This window comes from Chamaea fasciata, unplaced genomic scaffold, assembly GCF_029207755.1.
Source record: "Chamaea fasciata isolate MVZ Bird 193981 ecotype frontalis unplaced genomic scaffold, bChaFas1.0.hap1 SCAF_1335, whole genome shotgun sequence".
Classification (NCBI taxonomy): Eukaryota; Metazoa; Chordata; class Aves; order Passeriformes; family Sylviidae; genus Chamaea; species Chamaea fasciata.
Genome location: NW_027095420.1, coordinates 1 through 12862, shown reverse-complemented (window position 1 = coordinate 12862; position 12862 = coordinate 1). Strand labels below are relative to the sequence as shown.

The 12862-nt window shown below is 46.5% G+C and overlaps 1 protein-coding gene and 1 long non-coding RNA gene across 9 annotated transcripts; one reads left to right on the top strand and one right to left on the bottom strand.

Annotated features, from left to right (window-relative positions):
* Positions 1–247: 247 nt before the first annotated feature.
* Positions 248–3188, bottom strand: LOC136284751 (gamma-tubulin complex component 4-like; the record flags this gene model as incomplete). Its single annotated transcript, XM_066175118.1, has 7 exons — positions 3055–3188; positions 2809–2937; positions 2120–2242; positions 1678–1731; positions 1181–1237; positions 564–643; positions 248–449 (listed from the first exon to the last, which is right to left on the bottom strand). Coding segments are annotated over exons 1-7 (723 nt in total), but the record flags the coding sequence as incomplete, so codon positions are not given.
* A 647-nt stretch (positions 3189–3835) lies between these two features.
* LOC136284750 (uncharacterized) lies at positions 3836–10025 on the top strand. 8 transcript variants are annotated; one of them, XR_010719278.1, is made up of 9 exons: positions 3836–4024; positions 4696–4785; positions 5262–5516; positions 5612–5694; positions 6236–6422; positions 6517–6620; positions 7112–7358; positions 8381–8480; positions 9912–10025. It is a non-coding gene; the product is annotated as an uncharacterized lncRNA (long non-coding RNA). The 8 variants fall into 8 exon arrangements; XR_010719279.1 differs by lacking the exon at positions 6517–6620 and having other exon boundaries at positions 9912–10015; XR_010719277.1 differs by lacking the exon at positions 7112–7358 and having other exon boundaries at positions 3838–4024; positions 9912–10013.
* The last annotated feature ends 2837 nt before the right edge of the window (positions 10026–12862 follow it).

Below are 12862 nucleotides of genomic sequence, written 5' to 3'. Positions count from 1 at the left end.
ACATCAGTGTCTACAAAGATTCCATCCATAGGGCTTTCTGCCCTGGGATTATCCAACTGTGCCAAACAATAGGTCTCTGTTCCATATGCCTAGCAGCAATCTATTACAGTATTATTTCAATTTACCACCCTAGCAAGTTTCAGTATATGTCTAGTCTAGCATAGCTCGCACTGAAGCAGAATACAATAAACTTCTTCTTTAGTTCCCTAGGGACGAAAGATGCCAAGTTATGACTTGTAGATCTTACCAGGTCCTGCAGTTCTCGTAGTTGTTTTCCTGTAAGTCCCCCAATTCCTAAGTCATCGTCATCTTCTTCAGGTTGGCTAGGGACATTTCCAGAAGAGGGGCCCTGTTTGATAAAGAACTCTTCATGTTGGTCTAGTAGCAATCCATGCAGCATCCAGGCAGAGAGCTGCTTATACATGACTCCATGACACACAGCCAGAATCCTGAGGTCAACAGAAAATTATTCAACAAGTCAGTTGAATTTTGTTCAACAAGTAAGAAACACTTTGACACTAACTCCAGAAGAATGAAGTAATAATTTTACTGTATCTACATACTTTTCAAGAGCACTGCGAACAGGAGGCAACCCCCCACAGCTATGTTTGTGGACTGCCTCCAATATCTGGCATCCATGAATCTGCAGAAAGAAAAAGGTTAGATTAGGTCTATTATTTGGATCTGTACTGACCTTTTTATATATTTAAACATTACACTTTCAGCTAACAAAAAAAATGCCTTCACAAACTGAACAAGTCTTACAGAAAGAAAGGTGTAACATGCTCCGTGTAGTGATGAAAAAGGCCTTCTATGTGTAGCTCTACACTCAAGTTTCTCTCAATACTTTCCCTTAAAAAATGTAAGCATCTCTGGATTCTGAAAACATTAGCCTCTGCCTTTTTTATTTCAGGCAACAGTCAGAGAAAACAGACTCAGAAAGGGAATTCCAACCACTAGCATCCTGTCCTATAAAATTCAAGGCATCAAAGATTATGGGATTATGGGATAAGGGAGAAAGTCAAATACAGTGTAAATGAATTTGTAAAATAGTCCCAATACTTAGAGCAGAACTAGTGGTAGGGCATCCATTAATGAAACTACATTATTGTCTAGTATTAGAAGTCTGGGATTGGGGCAGAAAGGAAACCTGTTAAGACTAGCTGCAGTTTTACTGTACCTTCTGAGTTTTGATCTGTTCCACCATGACCATCACAGAGGGGAAGAGTAACTGAAACTGCAGAACATGAAATGAAATATTGATTTAGGTTGTTATGTAAGGAAGAAAGAAAAAAACTGTACTTGAGTAACTGTTGACAGCAGCTGAACAGAATAATTTAGTAAAACTATTATCTGTCTTTCCCCACAAATTAGAAACATGACATACAAATCTCTAGGAAGTATGTCTTCCCTACACTGAACCGAGATGCACGAAGTTACTATGTTCCAGCAGTAGTTCATGCTAAACACAGTCAGTGAGGAATGTGTGAGGGTCAAGGTGGAGGACCTTAGCTTTGTGCTGAAGTGCAGGATTAAGGGACTACACATGTAGAGGCATTAGATAGAAATGGCATGACATGATGGAGTAAGCCTCATTTATCCCACCCGCATTCTTCTTAGAGTCAATGAGGGATAAGAGCAAGCAAAGAACACTACCTCTTTAATAACATGACATACCTGGTCCAAGGAGTAGTTAACATGTGAAATGGAAAGATGTGGGTCAGCCAGAAACTATAAAGATAAAGCAATTAAGGAATATTAATTATCACAACCACTGGATGGTGACACTACCCAAGATATGACAGCTACTAGTCTAGCAGAGATTAATCAAAACCTCTAAAACTGAAAACAGAAGCCACAGTAGTCTGAGACAGCACTGGGTTCTGACAAAGATGGAGCCCTTACTGAACTGAAGGAAGAGGGGACAATGCTTATTAGGGTGAAAAGTAAGTTACAGTGGCATCTCACAAGAATAATTTGGAAGGCATCACTAATGTGGAAAGGAAAATACCTTGTTTCATCTTAGAAACTACTACTAGGATGTTTATTGCAGAAATGACAAGTTTCCACAATCTGTCAACAGCACTACAGCCTCTTGTTCTGCATCTCTCTCCTTTACCTCTTGTTCTAGGTCAAGTAGTGCCTGTCGATAAGGCTGCAGCACTGAATCAAGACCTGTGCAGAAGGCTCTCAAATAAATGCCATGCAATCCACCCTGGTTTTGCTGAGATGGATGGTGATCCTGAAACCAAACAATAGAATCTGCATCAGCATCCTAGTGCAAGTCTGAAGAGTAATGTAATTATCTGTGTAGTGTCGCAGCAGCAGTCAGTGATCCCAACGTTGAAATGCATCTTAACTCACCATAAAGTGATCAGAAAAACAAATACAACCTTGTCACCATGAGAGTTACTTGAGCAGATTTATATTTAGCTCTTTCGTGGACCTATGCAAGTGCTGGGAGCCACTGGTGCTTCTTTTCACTTAAGCATGTCTCATGGATCTCAAGGCTCTTCACAAATCATGAGGACAGTCATGAGCATCCCGCTTAGTTCACAAACCTCGGCCCGTTTGCTGTGGTCAGAAATTCTTACAAGACTTCCCCAAGAATAAGAGTTTTACATCTGATGCATCCTTCACTGCTCTCTACCCGCCCGTACATGCATCGCAGAGACCTTTCTGGAGCTCTGCTCGGTGCTAGCGTTAGCGCGGGTATGGGCCACGGGCCACTCCTGTGTCCCGGGCAGCTTGGCCTTACTGGCACCTGCCGTGCTCTTCCCGGGAAATACCACGGCCCGGCGGCCCCACCTGCTGCTGTACGTGTCCTGTGTACTGCTCCACGAATTCGGCGAAGCGGATGTAGTCGGTGCCGAGGCGGCAGAGCCGGTTCAGGACGCTGGTCTCGCTGGGATGCAGAAACGGCAGCTCCTGAGATACCTGGAAGGGAGACATCGGTGACGGACGGACGGACGGACGGAAGAAAAGACGGGCCGCGCAGGGCGGGCACCAGGCGGGGCGTGGGCCGGGGGGGTGTTGGCCGGGGCCGTGCCACACCTGGAGGCCGCCGCGCTTGCTCCAGGTGAAGGCGGCCCCGGGGTACCCGCTCAGCGCCAGCAGCAGCTCGTGGATCATCCTGCCGCGCGGGGCCGCGCGGACTGCCGGGAGGAACGCGGGGGCCGCTGGGAACGGCGGGCGGGGGGCGCGGAGGAGACGGGGGGGAGCGGCCGGGGGCGGCGGCGGGGGGGGCGCGGCGGCGGGAGGGGCGCGCGGCGGCGGCGAGGGGGGCGCGGCGGCGGCGGGGGGGGCGCGGCGGCGGCGGGGGGGGCGCGGCGGCGGCGGGGGGCGCGGCGGCGGGGGGGGCGCGGCGGCGGGGGGGGGCGGGGGGGGGCGGCGGCGGCGGCGGGGGCGCGGCGGCGGCGGCGGCGGCGGCGGGGGGGGCGCGGCGGCGGCGGGAGGGGCGCGGCGGCGGCGAGGGGCGCGGCGGCGGCGGCGAGGGGCGCGGCGGCGGCGGCGGGGGGCGCGGCGGCGGCGGGGGGGGCGGCGGCGGGGGGGGGCGGCGGCGGCGGCGGGGGGCGGCGGCGGGGGGGGGCGCGGCGGCGGCGGGGGGGCGGCGGGGGGGGCGCGGCGGCGGCGGGGGGCGCGGCGGGGGGGGCGCGGCGGCGGCGGGGGGCGCGGCGGGGGGGGGGCGGCGGGGGGGGGCGCGGCGGCGGCGGGGGGCGCGGCGGGGGGGGGGAGCGGCGGGGGGGGGGGCGCGGCGGCGGCGGGGGGCGGCGGCGGCGGCGGGGGGGGGGGGGGGCGGCGGCGGCGGGGGGCGCGGCGGCGGCGGGGGGGGGGGGCGGCGGCGGCGGCGGCGGCGCGGCGGCGGCCCCCGCTCACGTCCCGACCTCTCCAGAGGCGCGTTGGCCTTGGCTCGCGGCAAGAAGACGGGGCAGTAACGTGGGTGGTTGTGATGGAAAGTGCCGGTTCGGGAGGTCCCATCCGGGACAGCAGCAAATGCGCAGCCTTCTAGGTAGACTTGGTTTCGGTATGCCTCCACTAGGTTTCTTTATCGGTTTCTCATGTTATCTGTCAGTGTTTTATCAGTGCCAGTTTTACCTTTCTCCATTTATTATGTATTGTTTTCCTTCACTTCCTGTCGTAATCCGGGTAGTGTTTTAAAAATCAAAACTAGTTTCGTGTTTGAAAACGATGAAGTTACTTAATAAAGTGGTTTTTAGCAGCCTCTTTTTCATCCCCCCCCCCCCCCCCCCATTTTTGACATTTTCCTCTGTGCATTTTTACTCTTCTTCATTTAGAAGAAATTAGTGTTTAGTGTTAAAGGGTCAGCTAATACGTATTTGGTTCAGCTTGCCACAATAAGATCCAAAATGTAGGAAGAATATGGGCATGTACTACCTATAGCTATACAGCTTTATGTGTAACTGGTGAGCCCCACCAGTTACTGTTTATCATGTATAATAAAACTATCCTCTTTCTACTGGCAAAACTTCTAACATCATAATAAAGACTGAGGAGTTTGGCTAGGCATTTGTTATGCATCCTTGACATAACTATCACAGTATACATTTGGTCTGGAAACCCCAGCAAAAGAACAGATAACAGCAGTTTATTTAAAGGATTTAGGTGCTAATTTTCTCTAGGAAGCCTTGTAATTAGTAATTAAGGCAAAAAGCTTAAAAGAATTTTTCTTTACAGACTTGATTGCTCCGATTTTGGAACGAGAGAAAAATAGGTTTTTCTATAATATTTGCAAGACCATCTGACTGGTGCTCATTCAACATTAAGGTAAAAAAGACAAGAAACAGGAAGGGCACTAAATTAGAGAGAGAGATACAAAACTCATAACAAAAACATTTTGCAGAGTCAATAACAAACACCAGAAATCTTAAATGAGGGGAGCTGTTATAGGTACCATTGAATACAACCTTGAAGAGGTTCAGATAGGTTCTTTGATACGCAATAATTGTGTTTATTTTTTTTATCAGAATGAGGTGTTTTTGAGGGAGGATTGTGGCACTGTGCAAAAAATGTTATGAGATTTTTAGGGGGAACAAAGTTAGTTCTGCACTCCACAGTCTACATATAAACATAATTTTAAATGTCTTCTCATTGCACAACTTCCAACATGTGAAGTAATGCAAATGTTAATAATTAGAACCCTAACTGCATTATAAAACCTTCTGTTTTGTAATTTATGTCTGGCATTCCCCAAAGTAGTGATTTCTGTAACCACTGAATTATGTCTTCCTTTAATCAATTAGGTTCTCTAAGGCGCTTGAGTCCAACCAATGACCGAACACCACCTTGTCAACTAGACCGAAGCACTAAGTGCTACATCCAGTCTTTCCTTAAACGCTTCCAGAGGTGACGTTTCCACCACGTTCCTGGGGAGCCCATTCCACTATCTAATCACCCTTCCTGTGAAGAAATTCTTCCTAATGTCCAACCTAAACCTGCCCTGGCACAGCTTAAGATTGTGTCTTCTTGTCCTATTGCATGGTGACTGTGTATATATAGTAAGTAAATGTACTTTTTGATGGGCTCATGGAATCATTGAGTTTGGAAGCGGCCTCTGCAAGTCTCTAGTCCCACCTTGTTTCCTCAATGCCAGGTGAAATCGAGTGGGTTTGCCCAGGACTATGCTTAGTTAGGCTTTAACTATCTCCAAGGACAGAGACTCCACAACTTCTCCAGGTAACTTATTCCAGTGTTGGATTACCTTCAGAATGCAAATATTTCTTATTTTGTTGAAGTGGGACTTTTATGTTTTTCAGTCCATTGCCCACTGCTTCTTAACATGTTCTCTCATGCTCGCCTCGTATGTCAGATACTCCATGCCCTTAATCAATTTCACTGTACTTGTTCCATTATGTCCGTGTCTTCCTTGGACTGGGGAAGCTGAAACTGAATCCACTGCTGGGAAGATGAGAGTGATTGACTCCCTTACTTACTGGTGATGCTTTTCCTAACAGAGGCTATCGGTCTTCCAAGTTACTTAATTTGTGCCTCGGTAGTAAATTTATGCCCTGGCAGTGAAATTCATGGGATTAATTAAAATGGACACATCGTGGCTGGCATTGTCAGTGCTCTGACCCTTGAACAAGAAATAGGCAAAGCAACAGTAATATATACTGAGGGGGAGGAAACTTTCAGGGCGTGATTCTCCTGTGGCAGTGCTGCTGGATGTTGCTACTGTTTTGGTGCACCCTGCTTCAACTTGTGGTTGACATTTCAGGTGAGTTATTACGGTTTGGTCAGCAGAGCTGTTTAGCTGGAAGGGCACTGCTGCAGGGACCCCGGGGAGAGACCAGGGCGGCGAAGCCGGGTCCTTCAGTCTACGGGACGGGCCGAGCTAGACTGGGGGCTGGGTCCGGCGGAGGGGAGCTGCGCAACTCGTCACTTCTCTCCAGCGGCTGCCGAAGGTAGCGGGGGCGGGCAGGGTGCGGCCGGGGCGGGGAGAAGGGGGGAGAGAGAGCTCGAGGGGCGACTCCTCCTCCGCCACACCCGGTGCGGCAGGAAGAGGAACAGCCGCGCTCAGCTCCCGCTGGCACCGGCCGAGCGCTGCGCCATGGCGGCGGAGGACGTGGACGGGCTGGCCGTGTCCCGGCCCCACTATGGCTGTGAGTACCGGGGGTCCGGGATTTCCCGTGGCCGCCAAGTGACGCCCAGCCCGAGCTGCCCGTGCCTTCCAGGGTCCAGGGCCGGAAGGGGAGGATGGGCCGCCGCAGGCGGGGGGGGGAACGGTGGGGTCCGGGCTCCAGGACTGTCCCGCGGGCGCGGTGTGCCCCGCCGGCTCTCCTCGCGGGCCTCGGCGAGCCGCGCCTCCCGCGAGGTGGGGGCCGTGCCGCGCAGGAGCTCGTCGAAACTCGACGGCCCTCCTGAGTGCTGGACATAAGTGCTGGGAGAAGGCAGTGGCCGGGCAGCGACGGGGCGTCCCACGGCTGTGCCGCCGTCGTCTGCCGCGGGCGGGCCCCGCGCCTCGCCCAAGATGTCCGCCGCGGGCGGGGCGGGGGCGGCCCTGCCTTCCGCCTTCCCGCCGATTTTGGCGGCCACACCCGATTTGCCGGGCGAAACATCGCTCCCGTCGGACGCCTTCACTGCCCTGTCGTAGGCTCGTTGTGGAGGGGGAGGCTTTGGATCTTGGCGTCAGACGCGCGGGCTCGCCTGTGCTACGGCACCGCGTCAAAAATCATCAGCGGCGGAGGAAAACGTGGTGCTGTGGAGGGGCGGTGTTGTAAGCGGCAGTCGGTCCGACCTGGCCTTTAGCACTTCAGGGATGAGGCCGCCCCGGCTTCTCTGGGCAACCCATGCCAACGCTTCACTGTCGTCTTGGTTCAAGAATTTCTCCCTATCACCTGGTCTGAATCTCACCACTTCTAGTTTAAAACTGTTCCCCCTTGTCCCATGAGTATCTCCTTTTTATAAGCCCCTTTTTAAGTACTGAAAGGGCACAATGAAGTATCCCTGGAGCCTTCTCCAGGCTGAACAATCCCGGCTGTTTCAGCCTATCTTTGTGGGAGAGGTGTTCCACCCCCGGTGCATCTTTGTTGCCCTCCTCTGGATGTGCTCTAGCAGGTTTTGTACTGAGCACCCCAGACCTGGATGCTGTGTTCCTACTGGGGTCTCACAAGCACACAGTAGATTGTCGTTGAAGGCATTTTAGGTATAAGCTAATCTTTGCCTAATAACAGTATGAGACGTTTCTATTTGTCAAGCTGGTCCATCAAACCTAAAAAACCTCTGGGTTTTTCACCTTTTTTGACATGAAGTATATTTAGCTGTAAGGGTGGGAAGAGAAGACTTTTTCACTGAGGCTTTGAACACACAGAATCTGGAAGATTTAGGCATATTACCCCTATGTAGATCTTCAGTGTGATTCTAAAATGGCATGTAGGTTGTGAATCTGAATGATTCCCTTCCATATAGGGAGTACGAGTAGCATTTCCACCTTGTTTTAGAGGTGGACTGTAAAAATACAGAAGGGATTATATGATGTGAATATGTATTTGTGTCCTTCCTTAATCTTTTGCTGTCAAAATCAGTGGCTAGGTCACAAGTGGTCACTGACGTGCTTTTGGGGAAGACAAAGGCAAAGCTAGAAGAAAATAAAAAAAATTAAGGATTGTTTCTAAGAAATTGCAAGAGAGATGCAGTCAATTTGAGAAATCAGGAAGAAGGTAGCTGGCAAATTTATGTGACAAGGATAAGGAAACGGAGCATCTTCTGTTGAAAGTAAAGAACAAGTCATCAGATCCTTAGTTTTCTGAATCAGAAAACTGTGATGAGTTTCTGTGGGAGAGGCTGGATCTGATTTTTGATGTGCCTGTTCCATTACATTTAATCTTCAACCATCTGAGGGCTGGGTTTTGTTTATTTTCAGCTGTCTTGGATAATGAGAGATTAACAGCAGAGGAAATGGATGAAAGGCGACGCCAGAATGTAGCCTATGAATACCTTTGTCATCTGGAGGAAGCTAAGAGGTGAGAATAATTGATCTTGAAACTGCTGGTGCTTTAAAAAAAGATGTTACCTTTGGTACGGGTAATAATTTGGATGCATCTTACCTCTTGTCTCAGTTTCTTAGTGGCTGTATAGTTCCACTAGAAAAAACAACCAACAACAGCAACAACAAAAACCCACCAAAAAGACACCAAAAAACCAACCAACCAACCAACCAACCAAAAAAAACTCAAAAAACCCCCTCAAAAAACACCCAAAGAGACTCCCTTCCTCCCTGAAAAAAACAACCGATCTCTGATGTGCTTATCTAACATTCTCAAAGACTTCATGACAAGGACTCTAGCTGTATTGCTCTGTTACTACGGGCACTGGATGGATTGTCGTGATGCCATGATGATTTTTTTACCTTTTCTTTTTATATACCTCTTATATATTCTCCATGCCCCTTATGCATAGTTGTAATTCTTTAAGTCTAATATCTTAGCATACTCCTGGTATTCTATTTAGCTGAAAGACCAAACATCCTAAAGGCCTTGCAGTTGGAGGCCGAAAAACCTTACGCTATCTTGAAAAACCAAGACCCCCTCTGAAATATATCCTGTAGACTAAAATTAAGCCCATCAGGGGGAAAATAGTTTAAAATAAGAAAATGTCACACTCTTCATTTAAGCCTCTCCTTGGAGCATCATGGATGAATATACTAATTTACAAAGTCTATAAAATTGTGTACATGATCTGTTCCTGTACATTTCAGCGTATTCCACCTCGGTGAATTAGTGCACCATAAAAATCCTTATTAGATACCGAGATAAAAACCCCTTTATCCCTTAACTGTGTCTAACTCTTAATTCTAAACCCCAAAAAAGGCGTCACTCACCGTTGTCTGACTTGTATATGTCTGGTGCAATATTGCCCCCCAGCTTAGCAGTGCTCGTGAAAAACAGTTATTCCCTTCCTCTTAACTGAAACCTTTTGCAAATTTAAATTGTAGCAGTGTATATCCCTTGCACACCAAGAACTCAATTCTTATGTATTTCTCCATGTATCCATCTGTTTAATAGATCTGTAGTACTTCTCCCTGGGTTGCTCGAACTTCTGTCCAGGCATTCAGTGTCTTTCTGCAAGTCCACTGCCAAAAGGGGGACAACTTTTCCAACAGGGTGTTAGTGGGCATACTTATAAAAAGCGTAACGATTATTTTGTCCACTCCAATAGATTGAATAGTATCATACATTATTGTGTGGTATCTGCTTTTTCATGATGTTACGGTAGAGTTTTGCTGAGTTGTCACCTTGAAGTTGTACTGCTGAAATTGGTTTCTCATCTTGTGTTTATATGTTCTGTTGTGTTTTCCTGAGTGTGTTACCCTTCGCTTGATCCTGTTGAATTAGATTTATCCTGATTTTTGTTCAAAATACTGAAATAACTTTTATCTTATTCTTGTCTTCCAGCATGTGTGTAATCTCCGTGTCTAATAAACATATAAAAATACTGTATATGTTCTTTCAGACAATTAATTGGAAGGATGATCAGAACACGTAGATGCTGTGAAGGAAAAAGGAAGGATAAATGAATGCATTAGACATAGACATAGACATTACATAGACAACAAAGTCCTGTTGTTGCTATTCTAAAAAACGTTTTGCAGACATTAAATCCTATATGCCGTATGCGGAGAGTAGGAATGTGACATGCATAAACACACGTTTGACATAGCCAAGAGCGTGTTTTGTCATGGCTCACTGAACACTTAAGTCTGCCTTTGTCCTTCAAAAAATGATATGGGTTAAGAGCCTGAAAATTTTCCCTGGCTGGGTGATGAGTTTTGTATAAATCTGTGCAGTTCTTCCTTAGGAAGGCAGACATTCAGCTATAGTGACTTTACTGAGGAAGAAGTATTGAGTTTGTCCAAGTTCACTGCTGGCAGAATATAAAGGATTTAATTCCAGGACTTTAATTTTGCCAGGAATGTATCGTATATTTTTGAAGGGACAAGGAAGCATGCAGTTTATGCTGCAGTCCTTTAGGTACTTTATGAGAATTACCACTACTCTAAGTTTACAGAGACTGCTTAGTTCCTAGTAGATAATAATTTTCCTTCCATACAGATGTGAATGAAGTTTGAAGTAGTAAGTAAGATCTGACTGTGTTTCAAAATAACTCCTTCCCTTTGAATCCAAAGTCTTTAGCAGCAAATGCTGGGCAAACAGGGGGAGATGAGTTGCACTGTAGTAACTGTCCAAGTGTGAAGGAGCCCCAGATCCTTCACTTGTGGACTCTGTCATCAGCCTCGGAGTAAATGCTTGAGGAGGTGCTGATTGTCTCTTGAATTCCATGCCCAGATCTGCAAAAAACCGCCAAAAACTCAGGCAAAAACACGTTCCATAGTAACAGCTTTAGTGTTTTTGTCTAGCTCTAGCTTAATCTTGGGGACTTACTCTTTAAATAAATCAGCTTTGACTCTGAAGTTCTTAGTGATCTTGTTTGCTTCTGAGCGTTGTCTTGATATTGATGAGGTTGAGAAACTGGGCATTTTAATTTTTGCCACACCTTTTCAGAAAAAAGAAGTTTTCACTCTTGTCTCAGGGCAAGCCTTGAGATGTTTCGAATAATGCCTAGTGGTAGCCAGTATGTTTTGTAAAGAATGAAGCAACAGCTGTGTTGCTCAAAATGCAAGTAGTGGTGTACAGCCTTCCTTGTATCCACCTTGGCAGTTGGAGCACTTACTTTTCAAGTGGAAGGTCTGCTTGGAGAGCCTCAACCCTTATCCAACCCATAACCCATGTTTGCTTAGTGGCATACAGGCTGTTCACGTATGTGTGCGTGGGAGTTCCTGATTCCTATAGTTAAGGCCATATCACGTAACATGAGGTAAAGATTAAATGACCAGGAGGGGAGCAGACTTCTGAGTTTAATAATTAAGATATACAAGGGAGAGCAAAGGCTTGAGTTCACTGTCTGCTTCCAGGATTTTTTTTTTCCTTCCTGAGAAGTTATTTTGTAAATTGCCCTTTGGGTTTTATTTATTACTCCTAGTACAATCTAGACGAGGGCGCTTGGCTGCTTTGTTGGTAAGGAGTTTATTTAACAGAAACAATTAAACAAGAACTGTAAGAGATCAGTGTGTTTGAAATTAATGCCCTTGATGTGAGATTTTTTTGTATTTGACTTCTTTGCTAGTAGGGTAACTGAGGCGTAGCATCTGAATTAGACACTGTGGCATTTTGCTTGTGCTGTTGATTACAGTCCCGATGAGCTGTGAGAGGGCTAATAATCTTCCTTCATGGTGAGAGAATGTCAAATTGGAAGTTATGTCTCTAAGGAAAAGAGGAGGACCTAAGAGCAGAGGAAGGTAGCTGGTGTACTGTGTCACTCAGAAGCTAAAAAGGTGAACGTTATAAAGTGATGGTAGCCAAGACAGGGTGGGAGGCAGCTGAAGAACAACACTCGGTGACTCCTCTCATCTTCCCCGTAATCATGTTATATTATTACAATAATATATATATAGATATATAATATATATAACATATATATATAATATTGCATTCAAACACTGTAGTTTGCATTAATTTTTTTTCTACAACGTAAAGGCATGTAAAATCACATGATTAAAAACATGCCGATTTGCATTGCATCAGCATTGTCAGAGGCTTGCTATCCCTTTAGCCGAGCAACAGATACGGGATCTAGAAGCAAAGAGGGTTTTTTTTAAGTGTTAGAAGAAAGTAAGATGAAAATTGGCTAGCACCTAATTTCCTACTGAAATAAAAAATTTAGAAAAGTTTGAATTTCTGAACTGTCTGATGGACAGCCCATGTGCAGTAACTGGGTATTTCTGCACTCAATTTATGGCAATTTATAGCCGTTTGCAGGACTGTTTGCTAATGAGCATACATCAGAAGCATTATTAGAGGAATAATTTTTACTTATTTAACGGTATTCCAGCATGTTGTTTTATTGGGTTTTTTTCACTGTCACTGTTGTTCTATTGTTCTATTGGTAGTTTTTTATTTCAGTTTATAATGTGCAATGGTCTTGTGAAACAGGAATTAATTCTTGCTAGCTGGAGAAAGGGAAGCAGAGTGTAACTAAGTTGTTCATGATTTTGAAAGACTGAAATAAAATTTGGAGTTTAAATAAAGATTTTGAAGAGAGGAATTCCTCTACTTTGTGTGGACCAGATGCCTCATTCTTGAAGAAAAAATGACTTTATTAAGAAGTATTTTTTAATGCTTTTTTGTGTTCTCTTTTTTTGTTGTTGTTGTTTGTTTGGATTTGTTTGCTTTTTTTTTTTCCTGTTTCCAAATCACAGTAGTCTAATAGAAAAGCTGTGGCAGTGCAGATAAAACTGTAAGAATATCCTCTAATCTGTTGGCAGCTCATGCTCACAGAAGGGTAGGGG